The 26,416-nt window shown below is 36.4% G+C and overlaps 1 protein-coding gene across 1 annotated transcript in view; it reads left to right on the plus strand.

Moving 5' to 3' along the window:
- ENPP1 (ectonucleotide pyrophosphatase/phosphodiesterase 1) overlaps nucleotides 1-26,416 on the plus strand; it is a 79,256-nt gene that overhangs the window by 45,678 nt on the left and 7,162 nt on the right. The window contains exons 6-22 of the mRNA XM_023230658.1: nucleotides 137-234; nucleotides 2,307-2,386; nucleotides 4,029-4,148; nucleotides 5,239-5,348; nucleotides 6,933-6,998; nucleotides 7,290-7,362; nucleotides 10,426-10,534; nucleotides 11,780-11,911; nucleotides 14,523-14,554; nucleotides 15,282-15,409; nucleotides 16,626-16,695; nucleotides 18,149-18,236; nucleotides 19,356-19,525; nucleotides 21,316-21,367; nucleotides 22,635-22,789; nucleotides 25,056-25,185; nucleotides 26,265-26,345. Of these exons, the coding sequence (XP_023086426.1) occupies nucleotides 137-234; nucleotides 2,307-2,386; nucleotides 4,029-4,148; nucleotides 5,239-5,348; nucleotides 6,933-6,998; nucleotides 7,290-7,362; nucleotides 10,426-10,534; nucleotides 11,780-11,911; nucleotides 14,523-14,554; nucleotides 15,282-15,409; nucleotides 16,626-16,695; nucleotides 18,149-18,236; nucleotides 19,356-19,525; nucleotides 21,316-21,367; nucleotides 22,635-22,789; nucleotides 25,056-25,185; nucleotides 26,265-26,345 (1,694 nt within the window). The remainder of the gene's footprint in view (nucleotides 1-136; nucleotides 235-2,306; nucleotides 2,387-4,028; nucleotides 4,149-5,238; nucleotides 5,349-6,932; nucleotides 6,999-7,289; nucleotides 7,363-10,425; nucleotides 10,535-11,779; nucleotides 11,912-14,522; nucleotides 14,555-15,281; nucleotides 15,410-16,625; nucleotides 16,696-18,148; nucleotides 18,237-19,355; nucleotides 19,526-21,315; nucleotides 21,368-22,634; nucleotides 22,790-25,055; nucleotides 25,186-26,264; nucleotides 26,346-26,416) is intronic.

The raw sequence follows: 26,416 nt of genomic DNA on the forward strand, positions 1-26,416 counted from the left end.
TTTGTTAGTTTTCTTAAGATCACACAGACCTTAGTGGAAAATCTTCACTGGACCTGTGCCTAGAAGGTAGCACATCTTCACTGGATATGTCTTGTCTTTGCTTCTTTAAACATTTTTTTTCTTTTTCATTACCCAGGTTTGAAACGCCTCCTACCCTCTTATTTTCTTTGGATGGATTCAGGGCAGAATATTTACACACTTGGGGTGGACTTCTTCCTGTTATTAGCAAACTAAGTGAGTAACTTCGGAGTTTACTGCTGGAATATCACGATTTCAGTGCGATCGACTAGGCAGGCAGTCTTTCTTGGAAAAGTACTGGCAGAACCTAATTGTTTCACTAAACTTTTCTATGGCAAAGTAGTTGAACCTGGTGGTAAGGAACTTACCTTTAATAGTGCGATTACTCTGAAGCTGTCCTTCAAAAAAAATAAGTGAATTTGGTTATCTTAGAATTTTAGCCTTTGGCCATTTTTGTATGTATTTATTCTTTCTCAGAATTTTGAATTCCTTGTGAAAAAGTCCCTTGTTTATTTATTTTACAAATATTATTATTATTATTTTTGAGACTGAGTCTCACTCTGTCACCCAGGCCGGAGTGCAGTGGTGCAATCTTGGCTCACTGCAACCTCTGTCTCCCAGGTTCAAGCGATTCTCATGCCACAGCCTCCCAAGTAGCTGGGATTACAAACGCATGACACCACGCCTGGCTAATTTTTGTATTTTTAGTAGAGACAGGGTTTTGCCATGTTTCCCAGGCTGGTCTCGAACTCCTGGGCTCAAGCAATCCACCCACCTCGGCCTCCCAAATTGCTGGGATTATAGGTATGAGCCACCACACCCAGCCTTATTTTATAGATATTTTATTTCAGAAAAAGAATTTTAAAAACTAAAGGTATTTCTGAGATATTACAAGTACAGACAGAATATTTGTCAGTTATTCTGTATTCTCCTTTGGATTGAATTGGATTCTTCCAATTTTTTTTTTTTTTTTTTTTTTTGTTAAATCTCAATCAGGCCTTAATTAAGTGATTTTTCTATAAATTCCCCATAAAATAGTAGAATGATGTTTTCTTAATATTGATGCTAAAGTTTTAAATCACGTTAACAACCTTTAAGCAGCTACAATGTAATACTGGACCAAAACAGAAGTAAGTAAATACAATTGCTTTAGCATTTTTCTGGAATTCTAGATTATTTTTTACCAGATTAGAGTATGTGAGGTGCTTTAAACATTAACATCACTCAACATTAACATCACTCTCTGTATATTCATATGTATGTCACTATGCTTGTCTTATGAAGTGCCAAAACAATTTTGGGAGAGTTTTAAAAATGTTCAGTTTTTAATTTCTACATGGAAGAAGATGGTTTTGTTTTGTTTTAATATTTTGCATAGAAAGTCTTTAGCTTTGCATGGACAAAGCTGTGTTCTTCCCAGCAGGCCCATGGACTTTGAAGTTTAAATACAGCCCTTTGTTACCATTATCAGGAGAACTTGTCTCTATGGTACCAAATACGGCATTGTGAGTTGAGAGTTAAGAGGTGGAGGTACCTGTATATGAAGTTTACAATAAATCATTAAACAATGAGCCCAAGCCCTAGCTTTGAATAATTAGGGAATGTAGCCTGTAATTCTGAACTGATAGAAGGCAGTGAGATAGTATAGACACATGCCAATTTGAGGGACATTTTTAGGCAAATGGAGTATTGAACGCTGGAATCGTTGGTTATGTGTTCCCTCCTCAATAGTAGAGGCAGGAGAAAAAGAACGAGATCAGCAGGCCAACAGGAATAGTCGGACTTCGGCGCTTTCTCGGACTTGACGCCACAGATGCCTTTTGTCTTTAAAGCAGCTGAGTTTGTCCAAGGTTCACTGGTTCTAGATCTATGGCCTGGGACACTGTCTTCCCAGCTACTCCTTCACCCTTGTTTTAATGTATAGACTTAGTTCAGTTTTCTTTTTCTACCTCTTATGATTTAGGTATTTGATCATGAAGTAGTATCAAAGAACTTACAAGCATCATTTTATTATAACCTGTTCATCTTGAATGAAGTAATGTTATGGGTAATTGGCTTAATTATTTTAATGTTTTTCTGACTAAGAGAAAAATGAAGTCATCTTTAACATTGGATTTGTATCCACAGTGTTGCTCTATAATTATATTCATCCTGAATTTTTATCTGAGTAAAATCCCTCCTGGGCTAAGTTTTTTTACGTGATTTAGACTGCTGTAGTACTACCGCTAAAAGAGGTAGGCCAATTGACAGATGTGTTTAATAACAATGTTTATTTTTTTCCCTTCTAGAAAAATGTGGAACATATACTAAAAACATGAGACCGGTATATCCAACAAAAACTTTCCCCAATCACTACAGCATTGTCACCGTAAGCTCTGCATTTCAACTTCTATCTGTTTGCAGAAGTGAGATGGGATTGTAGCATTTTTTGAGGGAATAGATTTAAGATAAAAGAAAAACAACTTATTTTCCAGTATGTAGTTAAGCAAGGAAACCCGGGTTCTGATCTTTGCTGTGCCACAAACTAGCTGTGGCTTTGGAAAGGTCACTTTACTGGCTGCGTCTCCATTTTCTCATCTGTGAAAAGAGATGACTCAACACCTCAAGAAACAATTTCCTGGTTTCCTTTCAGTGTTAATATTCTGTGATTCTTGTATCCTAGTTTTGAGGCTTACTTTATTTGAGCCAAAAAACTGTCCCAAACTCCTGTGTTCACAACTTGTCTTTCCAATCATCTTGATGATGAATTTAAGCAAGCCACTTCGCCTGACACCAAATAGGATTACAATCCTGTTTTTGTTTCAATGTTTCCAGATTTAATTTGAGTCAAATAAAACAGTAGAACTCATTAAACTTTAGAATTGAAGCCAGAAAATTAGTATGTTAGCTTATATTGATTCAAGCTACTCTGGGACCTCGCCAAAAAAGGAATTTGTTCTGCAGAAATGCTTTATGCAGCAGTTTAAAAAGATAACAGCATTGTTTTCAAAATTTGAGAGGCTACCATTTTTTTTTTTTGATGGGCTCTCTCGCTGTCACCAGGCTGGAGTGCAGTGGTGCAGTCTCGGCTCACTGCAACCTCCACCTCCCAAGTTCAAGTAATTCTCCTGCCTCAGCCTCCCAAGTAGCTGGGACTACAGGTGCACACCACCACACCCAGCTAATTTTTGTATTTTTAGTAGAGTCGGGGTTTTGTAGCCTGCACGGGCCTAGGGGGACTGAACAAAGTGGCAGAGGCAGGGAATGTGGGAATAAAAGACAAAGACAAAAGAGTATATCTGGAAGAAGGGGTCACGGGGTACCTTGCCTCTAGTAGACAAGGACCCTGAGCTTTACACAGCCCTCCATATTTATTAGGCAAAAGAGATAATGAGTGGTTGTCTGCTAATTGTCAGTTGGCCTTTTGGTTCACAGCAGGCTTGTGAGACTGCATTCTTTGAACAATAGGCTAGATTTTTCAATAGATGACTTCAAGGATCCCGGCGCCAGGGAGTGAGGCCCCTCAGCAAACCTTTTGGTGGCAGGGCAGTGTGAGTTTGCCCACATCCTGCATTCATGATAAACAGTTTGCTGTTTGATCATATAGCCTCCAGTGGAATGCTGAGTTGGTCACGTTCCACAGGCCTTCGGCTCCCTGCCGTGTTTCACCGTGTTGGCCAGAATGGTCTCCATCTCTTGACCTCGTGATCCGCCTGCCGCACCCTCCCAAAGTACTGAGATTACAAGTGTGAGCCACTGGGCCCGGCCAAGGCTGCCTTTTTTATATAGATCTTTATCCTTAGTATTACTAACTTATTTTCTCCTATTACATAATTTAAATCACAAATACTACATAAAATCTTAAGTGGTTGTGTTTTGCCATTACCCGATTTTTTTGTTTTTCTTTCCTTAAACTTATTATAATTCCATGTGGCTTCAGTTACCGGTTTCTTTTTGATGATTTTTTTTCTGTGAATTTATTTAACATTAAGTAAACACAACTTGCATATAATCTGTTTTATCTTTTTTAGGGGTTGTATCCAGAATCTCATGGCATAATTGACAATAAAATGTATGATCCCAAAATGAATGCTTCCTTTTCACTTAAAAGTAAAGAGAAATTTAATCCTGAGTGGTACAAAGGAGAACCAGTGAGTTCTTTGTTTTTCTACTAAAATAGTTTATTATTCTCATCTATTTCAATTAGAGTAAAATAACCAGATTCTCTGGAGCTTTTAATAACCGATTTAATTTAGTGTGTCTGTGGCCATTCTTTTGTAAATGGAGATGAACGCTGATAATCCTAAACATAACTTGTATAATTGCGTAAAAGGAGAGTAGTTTATTTCAGAGGTGGATTTGGGTTGTGCTGGGCCATTTTTCTTTTCTGAGCAATTCTTCTTCTACCAGTAGCATAAAGCAGTAGTATGGGGGTAATAACTTTGATCTACACAAAACTATGTTGCTTTTGAAAGTCTTGGTTTGATTTACGTGTGCTAATTTGGGAGGTTCTTTCCAATTGTGATTTAGCTGTATTCTCTTTTTTACTTGTTAAAATTCTCCAATTCTCCAATTTACTTTTAAAAATTGCCATAATTTAAAAAAAATTTTTTTAAAGTTGCCACAATTTTTTAAATTGCCACACTAATTATATAAGGTCTATTTAAATAATCACGATATTCCTCTTAGAAGGACAGAGAGCATAAGAGTTTGCAGGTTATGAATTCAAATTTTAGCTCTGACATTTAAAGCTGTGTGACTTTGGACAAATCATTCTGTTTCTGCCTCCGTTTTATCGTATCTATACTGTAGATACTATTGTTTACTACTTCGTAGGATTATTGTGGGATTATGTAAATTAATAATGTAGGATGCTTGTAGGAATACTATTTAGAACCATGATTGGCAATAATAAGTGCTTAATAAATGTTAGTTACATACACAAATATCTCAGCAAGTTAAAGACATGTATATTTGTGAATTTTTTTTTTTCTTTTTAGAGAAAACTGTCAATTAGGGGAATAGCTCCAAAAGCTGCAGGAGTTAATCTCTGACTATTTAATATCTTGTTGCTGCTTACGAGTCATATTACATGATTATTGTGATCTAAGTGCTGCAGCTTGTTGACCTTAAAAACATTCTAGTACTAGAGAGGAATTCATTGGTGTTGCATGAACACATACTTTCATGAGAGATGAATGTTTGCATGATTTCTTAATTTTCCTTCATTATCTGCTCCAGATTTGGGTCACAGCTAAGTATCAAGGCCTCAAGTCTGGCACATTTTTCTGGCCAGGATCAGATGTGGAAATTAATGGAATTTTCCCAGACATCTATAAAATGTATAATGGGTATGTGAAATGAACTTTTTCTACGATCTGTAACATAGAACAGCTTATTCTTATGTAATCTCCTTTTTATCAAATCCTAAGCTTTAGCATTTGAGTGATATGTTGACTGAAAAATGAGAACTGAAGAACTCTTTCTCAAAGAGTTTAGATACATGGTAAATGGACAGTAAAACTAGAGAAGTGGGCCGGCCTCGGTGGCTCACACCTGTAATCCCAGCACTTTGGGAGACTGAGGCGAGTGGGTCACCTGAGGTCAGGAGTTCGAGACCAGCCTGGCCAACGTGGTAAAACCCCATCTCTACTAAAAATACAAAAATTTCCATTTCTAAATTAGTAAATATGCTTTCTAATGTATGAAATGGATTAGAATTAACCTCTGTGTGGTATTTGAGATCCATAATGCATTGAGAAAAAAACAAAAACTTTTTACTAGGAGAAACTCTTTGACCCATTTGAGCAAGATTACTGAAATAATTTTATTTATTTTTAAATGATAAAATTTCTGTCACAATATCAATACAATGCATTTAGAAGGATGAAGAGAAAATATCTTAAATCCCAGACATGAAATGCATAGCAGTTTTCCTTGTGATCTTATGCTAGTTTGTGTTCTTTATGGCTTCCGTGAGCACAGTGCAATGCCTCTTCTTCACCTTCTTATTTGCCACTGTTTTTAATCCATGGACAGTAATTAAGAGTTTATGGGCTGGGCATGGTGGCTCACTCTTGTAATCTCAGCGCTCTGGGAGGCCGAGGCGGGCAGATCATGAGGTCGGGAGATCACCTGGCTAACACGGTGAAACCCCATCTCTACTAAAATACAAAAAAAAAAGAAAAAGAAAAAAAAAAAAAAAACTGTAGTCTCAGTTGCTTGGGAGACTGAGGCAGAGGAATTGCTTGAACCTGGGAGGCGGAGATTGCAGTGAACCGAGAACACGCTACTGCACTCCAGCCTGGCAACACTGTGAGACTCCATCTCAAAAAAAAAAAAAAAAAAAAAAAAGAGTTTATGTACTAAGAATGGGGGATTCAAAGATTAATAGTATATGGTCTGTTGGCTTTTTAACAGTACACAACTAATTGTACTTGGATGTGGCAAGAACTCTGATTAGAGGTGTGTAAACAAAGCCTGTGTCCAGAGGAAGGCATAAGGCATAGTCAATTCTGCTCAGGAAATACTGCCTGGAGAACTGCTATCTGCTTCTCAGGTGCCTGCTTCACAGCTGTGCTGACTCATCAGTGAGTGAGTGCTTCGTGCTGTATGCTTTGCAAAGTATATTAACACATGAGTTATTCATGTGGTATGCAGTGACTGTTTTCAGGCCCATGAATATTATCCTCAAGTAGAGGATAGCAAGCAAAGTTTTAAATCCAGTTGCAACTTTTATCTGTGTAAAACCTAACTTTCATTCCTTCACTGGGAAAATAAATTTTTCAAATAAAACTCTTACTTGATTTCCAACACAATAGATGTGAAATAGCTTTTAGTAGTTCTTAATGACATTTTCAATGAAAAAAAAAACCTGTATTTTAAACCCAAACAATTGTCAGACATCTTTTATTTTTGTTTGTTCTAAATTTTAGTTCAGTACCATTTGAAGAAAGGATTTTGGCTGTTCTTCAGTGGCTACAGCTTCCTAAAGATGAAAGGTCTGTAGGCAATTAATTTCTATTGTAAATACTTCATTTTGTAGAAATGATATACTATTTTAAAAACAGACTACAACAAAACTTTGCTATTTGCTATGCTGTTTTATATCGAAATAAATTCTTAAATGGTCATACCACATTTTGAAGAATTTCAAAGTTGTAAATTGTTTCTCAGTAGAGCTGTTACCCCAGTGTTATAAAATTTAATCCCTATCAGTTGATGAATTATTTTTTCCATTCTGTTTTTCAATGTGTTCGTAAAATATTACATTTTGATACTGTTTGATTTAGACCACACTTTTACACTCTGTATTTAGAAGAACCAGATTCTTCAGGTCATTCATATGGACCAGTCAGCAGTGAAGTAAGTACATTTTTATCAGTAATTATTTCATTAAACCCAGTCATCAAACTGAACCTTGCTTTAAAGGAGGCTGCTGGACCATTCTGTAAGATTCTATGGTTTCTGGAAAAAGCAAGTATTATACACAATATTACTAAATAAAAGGATGCACTTTAAACACAACAAGAGTTGGGAGAATTGTTTAGCCTGTGTTTTCCACAGTGCTAAATTGAACTGATGATGAATTAGCTTCTATATTTTCAATGTGAAAGCCTTTATCCACTCCATTGCCCCCTACCTTGGCCTAAATACTAAGTGCTTTTTGAGAATGTTGTAAACAGCTAAACCTCCAGTAGAAAATACAGGGTAATAAGTCAAATAGTAGAGGAAGCCTCCTCTGAACTCTCTTGCTTAGGAGATATGCTTTGGCCACCTGAGACCATGCTTACAACAGAGGTCCCATAGAAGGATGGGAGATTTTATCAAAAGTATAGCGATGTTTGAATAATTGTTTTTGTTGAGTATTTCCGAGGAAACTAGAGGTATGAAACAGCTCATGGACTAACAGTTTCAATGTAACATCTCGTTTGATCTGACACCTTTTCAGGAACTTAGCCAGCTCCTAGCTATGTTTTTAATCTGTGTAGCACTTTAAAACAGCAAACACTGCTTTCAGTTTTCACGTGGCCGTATCATTTTTGTTACCATTTTAATGGCAAAAAAACACAATTACTTTTGCACCAACCTAGTATTTTGGAACATGGGAAGCATTAGAACAGAAAATGATTTGAAGGCTGGGCACGGTGGCTAACACCTGTAATCCCAGCACTTTGGGAGGCCGAGACAGGTGGATCACCTGAGGTCAGGAATTTGACGCCAGCTGGCCAACATGGCAAAACCCTGTCTCTACTAAAAATACAAAAAAATTAGCCAGGCCTTGTGGTGTGTGTCCATAATCCCAGCTACTCAGGAGGCTGAGGCAAGAGAATCACTTGAACCCAGGAGTGGGAGGTTGCAGTGAGCCGAGATTGCACCACTGTACTCCAGCCTGGGCGACAGAGTGGGACTCTGTCTCAAAAAAAAAAAAAAAGAGAGAAAGAAAAAGAAAATGATTTGAGCATATTTCCTTGTACCTCTAAGTTGACTTTCCTTCTGATATATTTTGTCTGTGACCTAAGATATGAAAGGAAGTAAAAAGTAAGAATCTTGACTATTTTGGGTCATGATGAAAGTGGAAAAAGGTATTGCCAGGATCCCTCCTGTCTGAATCCTTGTGTAGTTATCTTGTGCCGCTTGTGATTCCAAGGGGGTCATAGACTATTTAAAAAAAAAAAACACTCTTTCTTAATTTCTAGGGCTTCACTCCCAAATTCCTATCAGTTCTCCCGCCCAGGTAGCCCAGGTTGGATAGTCGGTGAGCCTTAAGGACTTTTCAGCACAGAGTCGAGACTCTGACATGTCTGTCATGATCCCTGTTTTTGAGGGTGCTGCTTGCCTAATTCAGCAACAGCAGAGGGAGGGAAAAAAAGCATCCTTATTTTTCTCGCTTGAATTTACAACAGCTGCCTAAACCATCTTCCCTTCATTTCCCTTTCCCTGGGTCTGCCCTAGATTTGCCCCTCTTAAAAAGTAGGTACTGCCTGGATCACATCACCTTGGATAAAAGAGAGTGAAGAGAGAAGGAAGTTGACCCTCACCTAGGGCTGTTTTTACCCTTTTGTATTCTTTCCATCAAAATCCATCTCCAGCAGCTCCACTGTAGTTAGTAACTCCGTTGTGCCTTCCTTTCATTCTGTCCTTCAACTTAGCAGAAATACTCCTGGCTTAGAGGGAGGATAAGGAAGATGCATGCCAGCAACTTGGACATGTCATAATTGGTCAAAGGGAAAAGTTTCTTGTAGCTGTTGTCTTGATTTGAACAATTGGCTACATGCTAGTTTGATTTTTGCTCTTTCACTAAAGTCACTGATACCGAAGACTCATGTCTGGGTCAGTTTGGCTACAGAAAAATCCAACGATTGTTTTATACTTGTTTTTAAGGTTACATACGTTTTAAAATCATTGCTACCTTTTCTAATTCACTAACAATGTGACAAAGCACCTGCTTTTCTGACTCATCTTCATTTAAGATTGAGCCCATTACTTTTCAAATCATATCCATCAATTTGCAAACTCTGTAAACTCCAGCATTACTGGCACAACAAAACCCACTTTATCTTAATACTTAAAAATTCCAATTCATGTTGCTTGGATATCTTTGAATAAAAGACCTTGTCTTGTTTCCTATTACAGTGAAAGAGCTTATCTTATATTACAGTGAAATATACTGACAATGAATAAAGATTAAACTGATTCCACATGTTACAGAAAACACACAAAACTGCACAAGAATTTTTCTGAAATGTTTTTGCAAGGAGAGAGGATAAAATGAGTGCCGGAAAGCAATTTGCCAATATCATTTGTCATTCTGTGTTCCTGTGATATTCATATGTAAAATACATGCAGTTTGTAAGGAAATAAAGGGTTGTATTCCTATGAGTTCTAATTTAGAAAATTAAATACATTGAATTATAGAAGCATTTCATGAATAATTTGAACAGTTTTGAAAATTAGGAAACGTATTTATACAGTGACCATTTAAATGATCAGAAAGTATAAGAAGAAATTAATTGAGGAAAATGAAGTGGTAATTAAGAACATATTGGTTTCTGGCCAAACACTGTAGATTTGAGCTATTATTATTTTGGCTTAAGTTGGGTCTAATTTAAGTAGTAGCATTCCGACCTCGGGAAGGGAGAACTAATAGATCAGCTAATCTCATTCACAAAACTTCAAGTTGAACATGTATAGAATTAGGACTCTTGCATTGTTAATGATCTGCAGTTATTTACTGTTCTTTGTATCTCTGACCCTGACCTGTCTTAGTCTAATGTGAATCAGCTCATCCTAGTTGCATCCACTGGCCCTTATCTATCTATCTTTCTTTTTCTTCTTCTTTTTTTTCTTTTTAACAGAGATAGCTTTATGTATAAATAGCCATTAGTGTGGAATGCATCGCATGAGGTTGTTGCTTCCCATTCTTAGGTCATCAAAGCCTTGCAGAGGGTTGACAATATGGTTGGTATGCTGATGGATGGTCTGAAAGAGCTGAACTTGCACAGATGCCTGAACCTCATCCTTATTTCGGATCATGGTAATCTGAATTTGCATTATTTGCTCTTCAGGATAAAGGGCTGAACAAAGTTTACTTGATTGTTTCCTAATTTCTTCTGAATGTTATAGTGAATTCTTTTTAAAAAATGTAGTTTCTTGTGGAAAGTCTTTAGGAAAAAAATACATTAAATATAAAATATAAGTGAAACACAGAATTCACAGAAACCTAAGTGCCTATCAACCACAATGTACCAATCTTCTGATCTGAGAAAGGAATACACCAAGAATTTGAATAGTTAAAAAATATACATTTTTAACATTGAATTTTTATAACTCTACAATTTTAGATTTACTTGGAACTGATCATTATGTCTTCAATTGTCTTTTTTTGTTTTTGAGACAGTCTCACGCTGTTACCCAGGCTGGAGTGCAGTAGCATGATCACAGCTCACTGCAGCCTCAGCTTCGTGGGCTCAGGTGATTCTCCTGCCTCAGCCTCCCGAGTAGTGGAACTACAGGCATGTGCCTTGACTAATAAAGAGAATTTTTTTTTGGTAGAGATGGGATCTTGCTATGTTGACCAGGCTGGTCTCGAACTCTTGGTCTCAAGCTCCCACAGCTGCCTCTCAAAGTGGTGAGATTACAGGCATTAGCCATCGTGCCCAGCCTTCAGTTTTCTTTGGCATGATAAATCTGACTTTAGAAGCATTGTATATTAATTTCGATAGTATTTTAATTTCACTTGTACTTACTGTGATCTTTGTAGCATGCTTGTGTACAGTTTGGGGACTATAGGAGCAGTGTGCCTACAGAAAGTAGAAAATAGGTTCTTTTTGTTATTGTTCTTGTTGTTTGCTTCAGAAATAATTATAGAAATCTGTGTTTAGAAGCAGTCCTAAGAAGTTACATGCTAAAGAAGCTCCAGTCTTGGAATGAGAGTGAATCATACACATCCACTCCCAGATGGTTTGGGGCAAATAACTGGGCTTCCACATTCAGTCTAAAACTGTGATAAGACATTCTTCTTTGCTCACAAGATGATACTGTAATATATAAATAAAAAGAAACATTAAACTAAATTTGGGTGATGAAAAAGATTTTGAAAAAAGTGAAGCGATAGGTACAGCTGAAATTCTGTCTTACCTATCAGATGTTCAACTAATATGAGTGCTACACACCCTTGTTTAATCAATTTAACTCTGGAAGTGAAGGGAATTCTGCTCTGCATATTACATTTTTTTGTTAAAGTTACAGCATGTTTTGGGATTTTTTTTTTTTCTCCTAGGCATGGAACAAGGCAGTTGTAAGAAATACATATATCTGAATAAATATTTGGGGGATGTTAAAAATATTAAAGTTATCTATGGACCTGCAGCTCGACTGAGACCCTCTGATGTCCCAGATAAATACTATTCATGTAAGTATATCTCTGTGATAACTTTGAATATGGTCATATTAAGAACACCTTCCTCTAGGCCGGGCACGGTGGCTCACGCCTGTAATCACAGCACTTTGGGAGGCCAAAGTGGGCGGATCACCTGAGGTCAGGAGTTCGAGACCAGCCTAGCCAATGTGGTGAAACCCTGAAAATACGTATATGATACTATACTATATCTATACTAAAAATATAAAAATCAGCCTGGCTTGGTGGCTGATGCCTGTAATCCCAGCTACTCGGGGGGCTGAGGCACAAGAATCGCTTGAACCCAGGAGGTGGAGGTTGCAGTGATCTAAGGTCATGCCATTGTACTCCAGCCTGGGCAACAGAGTGAGACTTGGTCTCAAAAAAAAAAAAAAAAAAAAAAAAAGAATACCTTCCTTTAAATCATTATATCCCTAAACTAAAGGGAATCAGAGTTAATTTTTTTCATGATTAAATCTCCAATGCAGATCTTTTGTACACAAATGGATTTTATGGGACTGGATGTGAGAACACAACTTACCTATTGGTTATTCATGGACTAAGCATAGTATTTGATGAGCTTAGTGCAATTTTATGTTGAAGTATGTGTTTTACTTGTGTATCAGAATGAAGATTATACTAGAAAAAAAGTTTAAGAGAAAAATCCAACTACATTTATTCAAGTTTAATAAATTAATGACACTCCATTAAAATTACTTAGTTTGGGAATAATATCCTGTTGTGAGGAGGAATGCTGGCAGAAATGATTAATTCTATAGGCAATTGATTCCTATCCTCCCTTAAACCATTTCAGAAACAATAAAGAATGTATCTTTTAAATAGGGAAGAATTGAATTTCACATTCTCTCTTGACTACATGTGGAACATAAACTGCCAAAAGATGTTTTAAAATATTTATTCTTTTGTCAGTCAAGTGTATTTCATAACTGTTTCCACCTCTGTTACCTCCCTCTCTTTTTGATTACCATCCATAACTTTCAGATGTGTAGAGCAAATTTTGTGTCTTTTTGATATAGTTAACTTTGAAACAGAAATAGAATAAGCTTTTCTGACAATTATCAGAATTGGGTTAGGTTGGGCTTTTTGGTAAGATATGTTTCAATAGATAGATACTATTGACTATTAATGAGGAAAATACATTTCACTGCAGGAAAATGGTTATGCAGATATATTTACACAGTGTTACAAAGTACAGGCTGCGTATGCCTAATACCAAGTTTTAATTAGTATTTTTTTAATTTAGAAAAGTAGTACATGACTGTTATAAAACCTGTTCTAAAAACTATACAGATATGCCGGGCACGATGGTGGCTCACACCTGTAATTCCAGCACTTTGGGAGGCCAAGGCAGGCGGATCACAAGGTTAAGAGATCGAGACCATCCTGGCCGACATGGTGAAACCCCGTCTCTACTAAAAATACAAAAATTAGCTGGGCATGATGGCACATGCCTGTAGTCCCAGCTACTGGGGAGGCATGATGGCACATGCCTGTAGTCCCAGCTACTGAGGAATCGCTTGAACCTGGGAGGCATAGGTTGTAGTGAGCTGAGATCACGCTCCTGCACTCCAGCATGGTGACAGAGAGAGACTCCATCTAAAAAAAAAAAAAACAAAAACAAAAACAAAAAACTCTAGGGCAATAGCAGTCTCCAGAGATGTTTGGGATGGGATAGCTAAGCTGTACCATACCCTTATCTCAGTTAGGCCCTCAAGTTTCCCAAATTAAAGCAAAAACTATATATGTATATCACTTTACATAAATATATGCAATATATGTATATAAAATGTATACTCTTATCTGGATAATTTTCTCCAATTTATGTAATGTTTGGCTAAAATAAAATCTGGGAAGCTAGACAGTTATTGATTTGTAGTAGAAAGTACCCTAAGTAAATCCATGGCCTTACTATGCAAATTCTGTTTTTAAATTAGTCTACTTGCCTTCTCTTTGAAGTTTCCTCATACCCCTCTTATTTGAAAATTCTAGAACTGTCATTGAATATTGAAGTATACAAAGTAAAAAGTAACAGCTTCCCACCTGAAGTCCTCCTACTTGACAACTCATTGTTTAGAAACAACCGTTGTTAAGCTTGGATTATGTCTTTCCAGATAATTGTGATATTCAAATAATTATTTTTGTTGTTGAGTATTTCCTAGGGAATTAGAGGTACAAATCAGCTTTACAAAACACATACAGTTTTTATTTTTACCCAGTGAAACCATACCAGACCTAGATGGATAGATACTTTGAGGGATGGATGGATATTGGTTACTAACCGGATGGAAAGATGGTTGGACAGGTGGATGGATAGTTAGATGGATGAATGGATATGTGGGTTAACAGACGGGTGGATACGTAGATGTTCTGTAACTTGTCTTTTTGTTTAACAATATGACACTATATCATGGGTGTCATTACAGAGTGATACCTAAAGGTCTGTCTAATTCCTTTCAGTGGCTACAATGTAATGACTTAAATGAACTCTTTAAAACCTGCCTTGGTATTTAAATATAGAGTTTGGATCTGACATTCTATATTTTTGTATTATGTTTTAGTTATAGCATACAATCAACTATTAATTCTTATGTTTGTTCCCCTCCAGTTAACTATGAAGGCATTGCCCGAAATCTTTCTGTGAGTATCTTTATTTTCCATTATCTAGTTATTTTTAGTTTTGTATAATATATAGAGAGAAAAGTTTCAGCATCTATTATTGGGATTGAAGGATTAGAATATTTTAGTAACTTGGGCCAACATGGAAATGCTGTGTAGTTTAAAGATCTTTAAGATTGTGTCCCAATAATGTAGATTTGAAAATTTTTAAAGAATTTATCTGTTGGCATTATGAAATTTATATGAGAAGAAGAAATAATTTTAAAACTATTTATAAGAAATAATTTTTAAAGTAGAAGGAAAAACCATACGGCTGTATCACCATAAACACCATTAGCATTATGATATATTTCCTTCCAGTCTTTTTTTATGCCTTAAAAAATAAGTTTTTATACTAGTGCTGAGTTATCTTTATACTCACACGTTTTAAGTCTGCAAGAAAACTCTTAAATTGCAGTTATAAGGATGTTTGAAAATAGAACCATCAGTGGTAACTTAATATAATCTAGTGACACTGTCTGAGTTCTGGGGCTTTTATGCAGTGATAATTATGATTTCCTCTAAATATTTCAAGTAGTTTGGAAGATTTACCTTTTACATTTTACAAGTAGTAAGAACTTTTAGCTGTTTTTTCATCTGACTTATTGGGCCGGCTGATGAAATGCTTGTGAAAAAAAAATTCATGTGAAATTTTGACACTTTAGATAACAGGGAAATAATACTTTTTCTTTGCTGTTTGCAATTTTAGTGCCGGGAACCAAACCAACACTTCAAACCTTACCTGAAACATTTCTTACCTAAGCGTTTGCACTTTGCTAAGAGTGATAGAATTGAGCCCTTGACATTCTATTTGGACCCTCAGTGGCAACTTGCATTGTAAGTTCTGACAGTCTCCCAGGTAAACTTAACCTGATCGATTAGTGATTCAGGGTAACCACTGGGCCCTTTCTAACAATATTGTTATGTGAAAACTGTGTTAAGTATGATTCTCTTCACTCTAACTCAGGATTTCTAATGTCGGCCTATGGATGTTTGAGTTAGATAATTCTTTGTTGTGGAGAGCTGTCCTGCACATTGTGGGATATTTGACAAGGATCCTTTACTTCTCCCCACTGGATGAAAGTAGCACTTCTTCTCTAATGTGACAACCAAAAATGTCCCTCAGCATTGCCAAAAGTCCCTTGGGAAGGAGGGATCACCCAGACCATCCTTGGCTAAGAATCACTGGTCTGGCTTTTCATATCTATATTGATTACTTCTTATAATCTACGTTTGTTACCACTTGCCATTGCAAGTCTTCTACACATTACAGTATGTCTAATTGTGCTGCCAAAGCCCAGCCAACAGTTGGTGAAAGCACTTTACTTTATAATAGAGTAACTATCTTCATTATACACAGTTGTGTTTTCATTCTTCTCATACTAATCCATCAATAAACTTTAGTTGATTGGTGTGTTTGACGAATTATTTGGATAGTTAATAGTGTTAATATCTCACAATTTGTTCATTAACTGTTTTGGTGGTTGCCAAGAAGCCGGTCATGATACATACCCCTGTCAAGCAAAACCTAAGCAGTGAACCAAAGTTCAGTAAACAGAATTATGCTGTCTCCACTCTTATTGGAGAGCTGGGCTTTTAGTTTAAAAAAAAAAAAAAAAAAAAAAAGAATATGAAAGGAGAAATGGTCCTATCTTCATGAGAGAACTAATATTTAGTAAATATCTAAACACCATGTTGGAAGCATTTCTTTAGGCTACATCATTGAATTTTTACAAATAATTAACAGGAGAAATTGAAATCAAAGATGATAGTTAAATCTATCTAAATTCACGGGCAGTTAATCACACAGCTAGTGTTCAAAACCACTTCTGTCCTGATGCTGGTGGTTTTTTTTCTGTCTACTATATTGCTTATAGTTTGCTTGTCCATGAAATAAAAGATAGAAGTGACTTCTTAATGCTTTTCAAAGCCAGGTGGTTTTATTTACCCATTGTGTTGGTTTAACAAAATAGTCATATACTTTTTATTAATGAAAATAATGTTATGTTTATGAAAGGACTTTACACTTTTAATTCATTTATGTCAACATTAGGAATCCCTCAGAAAGGAAATACTGTGGAAGTGGATTTCATGGCTCTGACAATATATTTTCAAATATGCAAGTGAGTAAACCTATTACACTTAATTGAATTGAATCTAAAGAAAAAATGATATACAAAGTTTTATACTTGAAAACAGACTGTGATTATATGTCGTGAATGAGAATTAATGAAACATACTTTCATAAAGCTATTTTTCTTTGAACATTAGAGAATTTTGTTAAACTTTTATATTCATTTGCTATTACTAAAAAGTCAAAAAACAACAGATGTGGTAAGGATGTGGAGAAAAGGGAATACTTATACACAGTCGAAGGGAATGTAAGTTAGTACAACTTCTGTGGATCACTGTATAGAGATTTCTCAAAGAAATAATAATGAAACTACCCCTAATCCAGCAATCCCACTACTGGGATTTCCCAAAGGAAAATAAACCATTTTATCAAACAGACACCTGCACTTGTATGTTTATCGCAACCCTGTTCACAGAAGTAAAGTTATGGAATCAACCTAAATATTTATCAATGGAGTATGGATTAAAAATGTGGTATATGTATATATATATGTGTGTGTATATATATATATATATATATATATATATATATATCGTGGAATACTGCTCAGCCATAAAAAGGAATGAAATCATGTCCTTTGCAGCAACATGGATGGAATTGGAGGCCATTATCCTTAGTGAAATAACTCAAACAAAAAACTAAAAACCACATGTTCTCGCTTGTAAGTGGTAGCTAAACAGTAGGCACACACGGACGTACAGAGTGGAATAATAGATATTGGAGACTCCCTAAAGGTGGGAAGGTGGAAGGAGTGTGAGGTATGAAATACCACTTATTGGGTTCAGTGTACGCTGTTCTGGTGATGGGTAACACTAAAAGCTCAGACTTCACCACTATGCAATGTATCCATGAAAGATAACTGTACTCATACCCCTAAATCCATAAAAATTAAAACAGTAATAAACTTTTATATTCATGTTTCATAAGCATATGACGTATCTCCTATTGTATTTCTAATAATTATTTTTCATGTTTTTTTGTGCTCTGTTAAGAATATTGCTTTACAGTTAAGAAAGCTAGTGATAGATAAGAAAGTATCATATTTATGTTCTTAGAAGAGATTAATATCTTACATTTACCCAGCACTTTAACGTTTTCAAAATAAACTTATAGTAATTTTCTAATTTGATCCCTGCAGCACTGTGTAAGGTGGGCAGGGTGAAGTTTATATTCAATGTCATAGATGAAAAAAAAATTTATCATTCATTCTGTTCTGATTGTCAAGAATTGTAGTAAAACTAAGAGCCATATCCTAGATGTTCTTAGATTATATGTGTGATAGAGTTAAAACTATTTTTCCCACAAAGTCCACTGAGCATGGTAGTTTTCCTCTTATCTTATCATAACCAGTTTGTATATGTACAATTTGGATAACAGAATTTTTTGGACTAACCTGCAGACAGCTGAAATGCACTGATAAACTTCCTTTTTTGGCCATGTAGGCCCTCTTTGTTGGCTATGGACCTGGATTCAAGCATGGCATTGAGGTTGACACCTTTGAAAACATTGAAGTCTATAACTTAATGTGTGGTAAGTGTGAACAGGTGGCTTTTTTCCCTTCTGCAAACAGACCTGAAATAGGATTGTCAAAAGCAGGTCACATTGTAGGCACCTTTGTGGAGAGGATGGTGAGGCAAGACACATTTTTACCTTCTTCCTGACTCAGACTCACTGAAGAAATGTGGGGAACATGTCATCTTATTACTTACCTGTTTGTTCCACTAGGCTGCTTGCTGGTTAAAGTACACCACTCACAGCAGGGTGGTCTGCACACCCCCAGTGCCCAGCACTTTCCTAGACCCTTGGCTTAATTATTTGATTCTTGACTCAGAGCAGTGATAGAAGCCAGAGAAAAGACATTGAGGGCAGTGAAAGGTGAACAAAACTTGTGGAACTTCTGGTAGCCATAATGGTTGAATGTAAGTCAATGTCAAGGTTGTAGAAATGACGGAGGACCCATTAGGGATATTCTTGGTTTACTTTGTACCTTCTGAAGTAGTCCTTTTATGGTGAAGCATTGTGTTTTAAATATTAATTTCTTATTCTCATAATGGTCCTAGGCATTTACAAAACCTTAAACATGTCTTAACTATAATTCTTTTGGTGGGAGTCTATATAGTTTAAACGAGTTAATATATCCTAAAATACTTAAAACAGCACCTGGCATATAGTAAGTGCTTACTACATAAGTATTTGCTGTTATCACATTTAAGAGCGTGAGTCTTAGACAAAGCTGGTTTTGAATTCTAGATCGTTTAGTTAGTAACTTTGAGACTTGGGCAAAACACTTTGATTACTCATCTACCAAATATTGATAACTTATAAAATTATTTTGGGGAATAAATAAGAAAATATGTTAGCACCATGATTGGCAGAAAATATGCATTCAACAGGTGGTGACTGTAGTTAATGTACACTTTAAAAATCAGAAATTTTGTACTGAAATACAGCATATACATATCAGAATTTCTATTAAAAAGAACCTAGTCTTAAATACTCTAAAACTCAAGAGAGTTTTATACTTTTCTTTTAGTTAAAGAGTAAAGGACTCATGTATTTGGTTTTAAAAAAGTAAAGATCATGGCACAAGTCTACTATTTGTTTGATTTGAAACATCTAAGTAACTCTACCATTCTTGAAATGATGCAGATTTACTGAATTTGACACCGGCTCCTAATAACGGAACTCATGGAAGTCTTAACCACCTTCTAAAGAATCCTGTTTACACACCAAAGCATCCCAAAGAGGTGCACCCCCTGATACAGTGCCCCTTCACAAGAAACCCCAGAGATAACCTTGGCTGCTCATGTAACGCTTCGGTAAGTATCGTCAGGAAGTTTGGTCCAGTATGTATGGTTTGATAGCACCCTCTGCACAGCATGTGCTGTAGAAATACTTAATAATCAAATTAGAATTTAGGAATGGGGGTAGGTAAACATATATTTTAATCCTAAGGGGCACATGCAGATCTTTTGTAATATTTCTTTTCTCTTTCTAGTTTTTGCATTTTTTTTTTTTTTTGAGACGGAGTCTCGCTCTGTCGCCCAGGCTGGAGTGCAGTGGCCGGATCTCAGCTCACTGCAAGCTCCGCCTCCCAGGTTTACGCCATTCTCCTGCTTCAGCCTCCCAAGTAGCTGGGACTGCAGGCACCTGCCACCACGCCCGGCTAGTTTTTTGTATTTTTTAGTAGAGACAGGGTTTCACCATGTTAGCCAGGATGGTCTCGATCTGCTGACCTCGTGATCCACCCGTCTCGGCCTCCCAAAGTGCTGGGATTACAGGCTTGAGCCACCGCGCCCGGCCTCTAGTTTTTGCATTTTATGCTCTTATTTTTAATTCCATGGAGCTGTGACTTGACTTGGGTGCAGATGTGAAGAAGTCTAGTTCAGTTCTTGAGCATCCTGTATTAGGGAATCTGTACTGTTACTCTAGCAGTGAGGTCATGAGCACATAGTAAACCAATCACAATGTACCTTTTTAAAAATACAATTCAGGTTAAGTGTAGGGAGGAAAAAAGATTTCTTGGTATGAAATGAATATATTACGCTGTCCTTTTTTACTTCCATGTTAATATATCATTATTATAAAAAGATAAAAATACTAGACAAGTTATGAACAAAATTGATAACATCCATAAGTGGGCACCTGTAATCCCAGCTACTTGGGAGGCTGAGGCAGGAAAATCGTTTGAACCCGGGAGGCGGAGGTTGCAGTGAGCCAAGATCGCACCACTGCATTGCAGACTGGGCAACAGGGTGAGACTCCGTCTCAAAATATATATATATATATATATGTATATATATATACACACACGTGCACACATATATACAAAAATATATATTAATATATATCTATATATAAAATATAATATAATATTAAAAATATATAAATATATATTTTGATATATATATCAAAAATATACATATATACACTATGTGTATATGTATATATACTATATATGTGTGTATACAGCAATTTGGAGAGTAGTTTATTTTATGCTTTACATTTTGTTTTAGACTTGAGTTAGACTAGAAGAAAGACTTGGGGTACCTAGATAAGAATTACAAAGCAGCAATCGTATTCTTATTTTTTAATTATTGGCATAATGCTTATACTAAGAATTTTATCTTTTGCAACTGTCATTCCTCTCCTCTGTCCTCTTCATCAAAAAAGTAACTTCTGTCCAGGCATGGTGTACCACACCTGTAATCCCAGTACTTTGGGGGGCCGAGGTGAGAGGGTTGCTTGAGACCAGGAGTTCAAGACCAGACTGGGCAACATAGTGAGACCCCATCTGTACAAAAAGCTAAAAAAATTACCTGGGCATGGTGGCATATGCCTGGAGTCCCATTTACTTGGGAACCTAGGTGGGAGGATTGCTTGAGCCCAGTAGGCCGAGGCTGCAGTGAGTCATGATTGCACCACTGCATGCCAGCCTGGGTGAAAGAGCAAGACTCTTGCCTTTAAAGAGAAAAAAAAAAAAAATCCACTCATGCAAGACTATTGTATCTTTGTTCTATGTAGGGATAATCAATCTATGGCTGTTCTGTGTTACAAAAATTGAAACATGTCTCTCAGTCCTTAAAAATAATTTTATAACCTTTTTTAGATTTTGCCAATTGAGGATTTTCAGACACAGTTTAATCTGACCGTGGCAGAAGGTAAGGCATGCTACCCTCAAGCTTGGAATGTGAAACAGTTTTCTCATCAGTGTGAAATGCAGAGAACTGGTTTGGGGACATTATTTGAGAATAACCAATAAAATAAAGGGAGTTCTGGAGGACCACCTGATGAAACATAGAGGTTTCTTTGCTTGACAGTTTAGACTGTTAGACATAAGGAAAGAAGAGATATTTTGCGGTGGATATTGTATGTAACGTATTTAGTGGAAGCTGAATCACACTTTATGAACACGATGGAGGTGTTCTGAAATTTTTGACGATTTCTATAGGTTGATAGTAGAGACTCAGATTCCCATTTAAAATACCTACGTTTCTATCTCACCTGGTTCTTAGTTAATCATACAAGGTTATATATTGATTTATTGCTCTAAAGCTATTTCTTCATCACTTTTGACCAAAAATCAAGGATATACAGACAACTGATGAAATTTTTCAATTATGACTTGAATGTTTGGAGTCACTATAATACACTCTCTCATCCTTAAGTTACCTGGCACACATTTTTTTTTCTTTCTACTAGAATAAAGAGGTAAATTCTGTGTTAATTCTGATATGACCTTGTCTCTGTAAAATCCCTAGGATATCTTCAAGGTGGCAAAATATTGTAGTGAATGGTGGCACTTTCAGAATGGAGTAGATCCAAGTTTGAATATGAGCTTAGGTACTGTATGTTCATAGAAAGAGTATTGCCTATCAGCTGCTGTTTCCGCATCTGTAAAATGGGCATATAACCTTAATTCATATGGAAATGTAAAAATTAGTTATATGATATGTAGCAAGCACTTGACATTTGGAAAAAGGGCAATAAATAATATCTGTATTGTTACTGTTTTATTTAGTTTAATCTCATAGTTTCAATTCTGAACTTTTGCTTTCCAAATACATATATCATTAAAAAAATTTACTTTCTGGAGTGTGTCCTAAAGAATAAGTAATTAAAATAATGCTTAAGAATTTTTGGTAATATAACTTTGAATTAACTGGAATATTTAGCAATTTCATGTAGTGTCCTCATGGTATCTTGATATTACATTGATTTCAGAATCTTTATAGGCAAAAATTACAGTGAATCTCATGTGTCTTAAGTGTTTATGCTTCTACCCTTTGTAATCAGTTTTTTTTAATAGTTAAAAGTAAATCTTCAATATGGTTAAGTAGAAGAAAGGATTAGATGAGGGTATCACACTATGTATTATCATATAATGCACACTAACTAAATTTATTTATTTACATCCTATGACCCAAGAGAAGAATATTAAGCATGAAACTTTACCCTATGGAAGACCCAGAGTTCTCCAGAAGAAAAACACCATCTGTCTTCTTTCCCAGCACCAGTTTATGAGTGGATACAGCCAAGACATCTTAATGCCCCTTTGGACATCCTATACCGTGGACAGAAATGCAAGTATTTGTCGCCTCTTTATGTGTGGCTATTTCAAATTAATGATTAAGCAGAACATTGAATGCATAGTTTCTCACTGTTCACCTTGGCTTTATACTCAGTTCCTGCATTAGAGGAACACTGAACAGGGAGTCAGAAAAATTCAGTTCCAGTTCAATCTCTGCCACTGAGCAACTGCATGACTTTGAGAACTCAGACCAAATTTCTTCTGTGAAATGAGGGTTGTGCAGTAAAGAATTCTGTTTTGGGCTGGGCACAGTGACTTATGCTTGTAATCTCAGCAAATTGGGAGGCCGAGGCAGGTGGATCACGAGGTCAGGAGATCGAGACCATCCTGGCTAACACGGGGAAACCCTGTCTCTACTAAAAATACAGAAAAATTAGCCAGGCGTGGTGACGGGCGCCTCTAGTTCTAGCTACTCGGGAGGCTGAGGCAGGAGACTCCAGCCTGGACTACAGAGCGAGACTCCATCTCAAAAAAAAAAAAAAGAAAAAGAAAAAAGAAAAGAATTCTCTTTTCCCTCCCTGACCCCAGTTTTAATATTTTATGATTCCAATTTATAATTGCAGGAAATCAGCCTTAGGATCAGTCACAGTTACCCATTTCTAAATACATGGCTGTGTGAGGACAAGTATTTCCCTCAGCTGTCCAAATCTAAGGGAGCCCTCACTGTTTGGCAAAGCCATTAGAGCTAGTGACATCATTGCATGTACCATCTATAGGAAGACACGAGCCCAAACCAGGGAGACACCAGAATCCTGCCCACCACCAACACCAGAGGAGTTAGGCCTTGAAAAGAGTGAGGGCAAATATCCCAAAATAAAAGCAGCCTTCCCCATCACTCATGGCCCCCTGGGTGCTCTGGTAGAAGAAGGAATGGTGAAGGAGATGGTGCTGGAAAGAGAGAAGGGGGAAGATGAGATTTTGGTCTTACATGGAATTGAAATTTTAAACTGGGATGAAACTGAAAGTGACTGGTAAGGTACAGGATGCCCTAAGGGAACGACAAAGGGATTTGAGAGGGCATAGTGGAGGGCAGCAATTTGATTTAAAAAATAAAATTATTTTTACTAATCAGTGAGATGGCCAAATAAAAAGATAGGGAAATGTCTGTTTATATATAATTTCTATGTTCCAAATATATAGTACACACATATATTTATATAAAGTTTCTTGAACTTTGATTTTAAAAATTTTTCAAGACTGTCTTCAAACACCAAACACTTAAAAAAATTTTTCACTTTGTGATTGATCAGTCTACACCACTTTTTATAGGCACCCCATCCTATTTATTAATATTTATACCTTAATTATGGTGTTCCTTGATTCCATTTTCAGTTTTCTTATATAATTAAACTGCATGACTTTACAGTCATTGCGATGCTTGAGGTTTTTGTGTTGCTGTTCAGTGACTCTCCTCCCTTACTCCAGCGACTTTTGGCAGTGTAGTTGGCTATGGAAGATAGACTCAGATCTCTAAAAATCAGCATTTTACTATATAAAACCTTAAAATTGGCCAGGTGTGGTGGCTCACACCTGTAATCCCGGCACTTCGGGAGGCTGAGGAGGGCGAGTCACGAGGTCAGGAGATCGAAACCATCCTGGCTAACACGGTGAAACCCGGTTTCTACTAAAAATACAAAAAATTAGCCAGGTGTGGTGGGTCACACCTGTAATCCCAGCACTTCGTGGGCACTGCGGCAGGTGGATCACCTGAGGTCAGGAGCTCAAGACCAGCCTGGCCAACATGGTGAAACCCCATCTCTACTAAAAACACAAAAATTAGCTGGGTGTGGTGGCAGATGCCTATAGTCCCAGCTACTCGGGAGGCTGAGGCAGGAGAATCGCTTGTACCTGGGGAGCAGAGTTGCAGTGAGCCGAGATTGCACCACCGCGTTCTAGCCTGGGTGACAGAGAGAGACTCCGTCTTAAAAAATAAATAAATAAATAAATAAATAAATAAATAAATAAAAGTTTCAAATTGTAGATAAAAATATTCTAAACATTATTTCATATTAGCATAGCAGAATCTGAAAATATTTGCACAAATATGACAATTAGCATCTTTAATATTTTAAAGCATTTTTACACTTTAGTTAGAAAAAAAGATGAATATACTAGTAGGAAAATGGGAAAATAGTCAAGGACATGAGCTGACAGCTAGAGCTTCATAATTTTATGATATAGTTCACCTTTAAATATTAATAAAGCAATTTTCTTCTCTGTGCCTGATATCTGAGAGTTCTTTTCATTTCGTTCTTCAGGACAGTTTCTCTACGGAAGACTTTTCCAACTGTCTGTACCAGGACTTTAGAATTTCTCTTAGTCCTGTCCATAAATGTTCATTTTATAAAAATAACACCAAAGTGAGTTATGGGTTCCTCTCCCCACCACGTAAGTTTCTTCCTCTCCTGACCTTCCCTTTTCTTATCCTCTTCTTTTTGTTTTCTTTCTTGTTTATAAATGCTACCATACATTATTTATTGGTGAAAAATCGTGGATTTGGTCTAGAACTACCAACAGAAAAATTTCAATCATCTAAAACTTAAATTTTATAAAATTTTCTTTTTGTTGGGGGGTACTTGATTTAGTGCAGATGTGGAAGCAGCACACTTCATGGTTCCTTTCTGCATTTCTTTCAAACGGAATTTGAGAATACTGTGAAGTTGGAATATATATATATATCAAGTCGGAAGAATATATCAAGGTTCTTAGGAAGGAGATCTAACTTTGTTGTTTAAAAAGAAAATGCGATTATCAGAGAAGTAGGTAAAGGTAGAGGCTTAAATATTCTTGCTTTTTCACTGATGCAGAACCTCTAGGGAATGGCTTTTTTGAAGCTAAGTATACTATTTTTTGAAATGGCAAATTTGTATGTTGATGAGAAGCCATTTTGCGGCCAGCCTTAAAAGGCAAAAATCAAAAGCTGCAGGTGCTCAACTACCATCAGCATCCAGTTCAGCTCCCAGAGTGTGTGTCTGAAGTCAGAACTTGGCTGTTGCATTATAAAAATAGACTAGGTCCAAGCCTCAAATTCATACAGAGAAGCCTTGTATGGCATTTCGAGACAGACATCCTGTGATGTTTTTTCTGGGTAGCAGGTGTTGTTCTGGAGCCAGATGTTCTCTTTTTTCTTTTCACTGTGAAAAAGTGTAAGGAAAGAAGATTGTCAACACAATTCCTTTTTGCTGAAATAAAGTCAATAAAGTTTGAATATGTTTAATTTGGGGCTCTTGTTATTAAAGTTTATGTTTCTTTGACATGCTCATCTTGAAAAGACTTAAATATTTTATTTTTGTAAAGGACTTGACCAAACACATTACATTTTCCCTTGACCCAGTACTTGGGAAAGTTTTTCAGGTTTAAGGTGGTACTCAGCTAGTTTTTAAAAATGCTCGCCTCTGCCATAAGAAACTATAATTTCTTATGTTATTTGTGAAGAATGAAAAACTTGTCTTCTTTTCTCTTTGTAGAACTAAATAAAAATTCAAGTGGAATATATTCTGAAGCTTTGCTTACTACAAATATAGTGCCAATGTACCAGAGTTTTCAAGGTAAAAAAATGTTAACTCTATATTTGATAATTTTCATTAATTTCTGCACACATAGACATAATTCATATGTA

The sequence above is a fragment of the Piliocolobus tephrosceles genome, chromosome 5 (genome assembly GCF_002776525.5).
Source record: "Piliocolobus tephrosceles isolate RC106 chromosome 5, ASM277652v3, whole genome shotgun sequence".
NCBI classification, from domain to species: Eukaryota; Metazoa; Chordata; class Mammalia; order Primates; family Cercopithecidae; genus Piliocolobus; species Piliocolobus tephrosceles.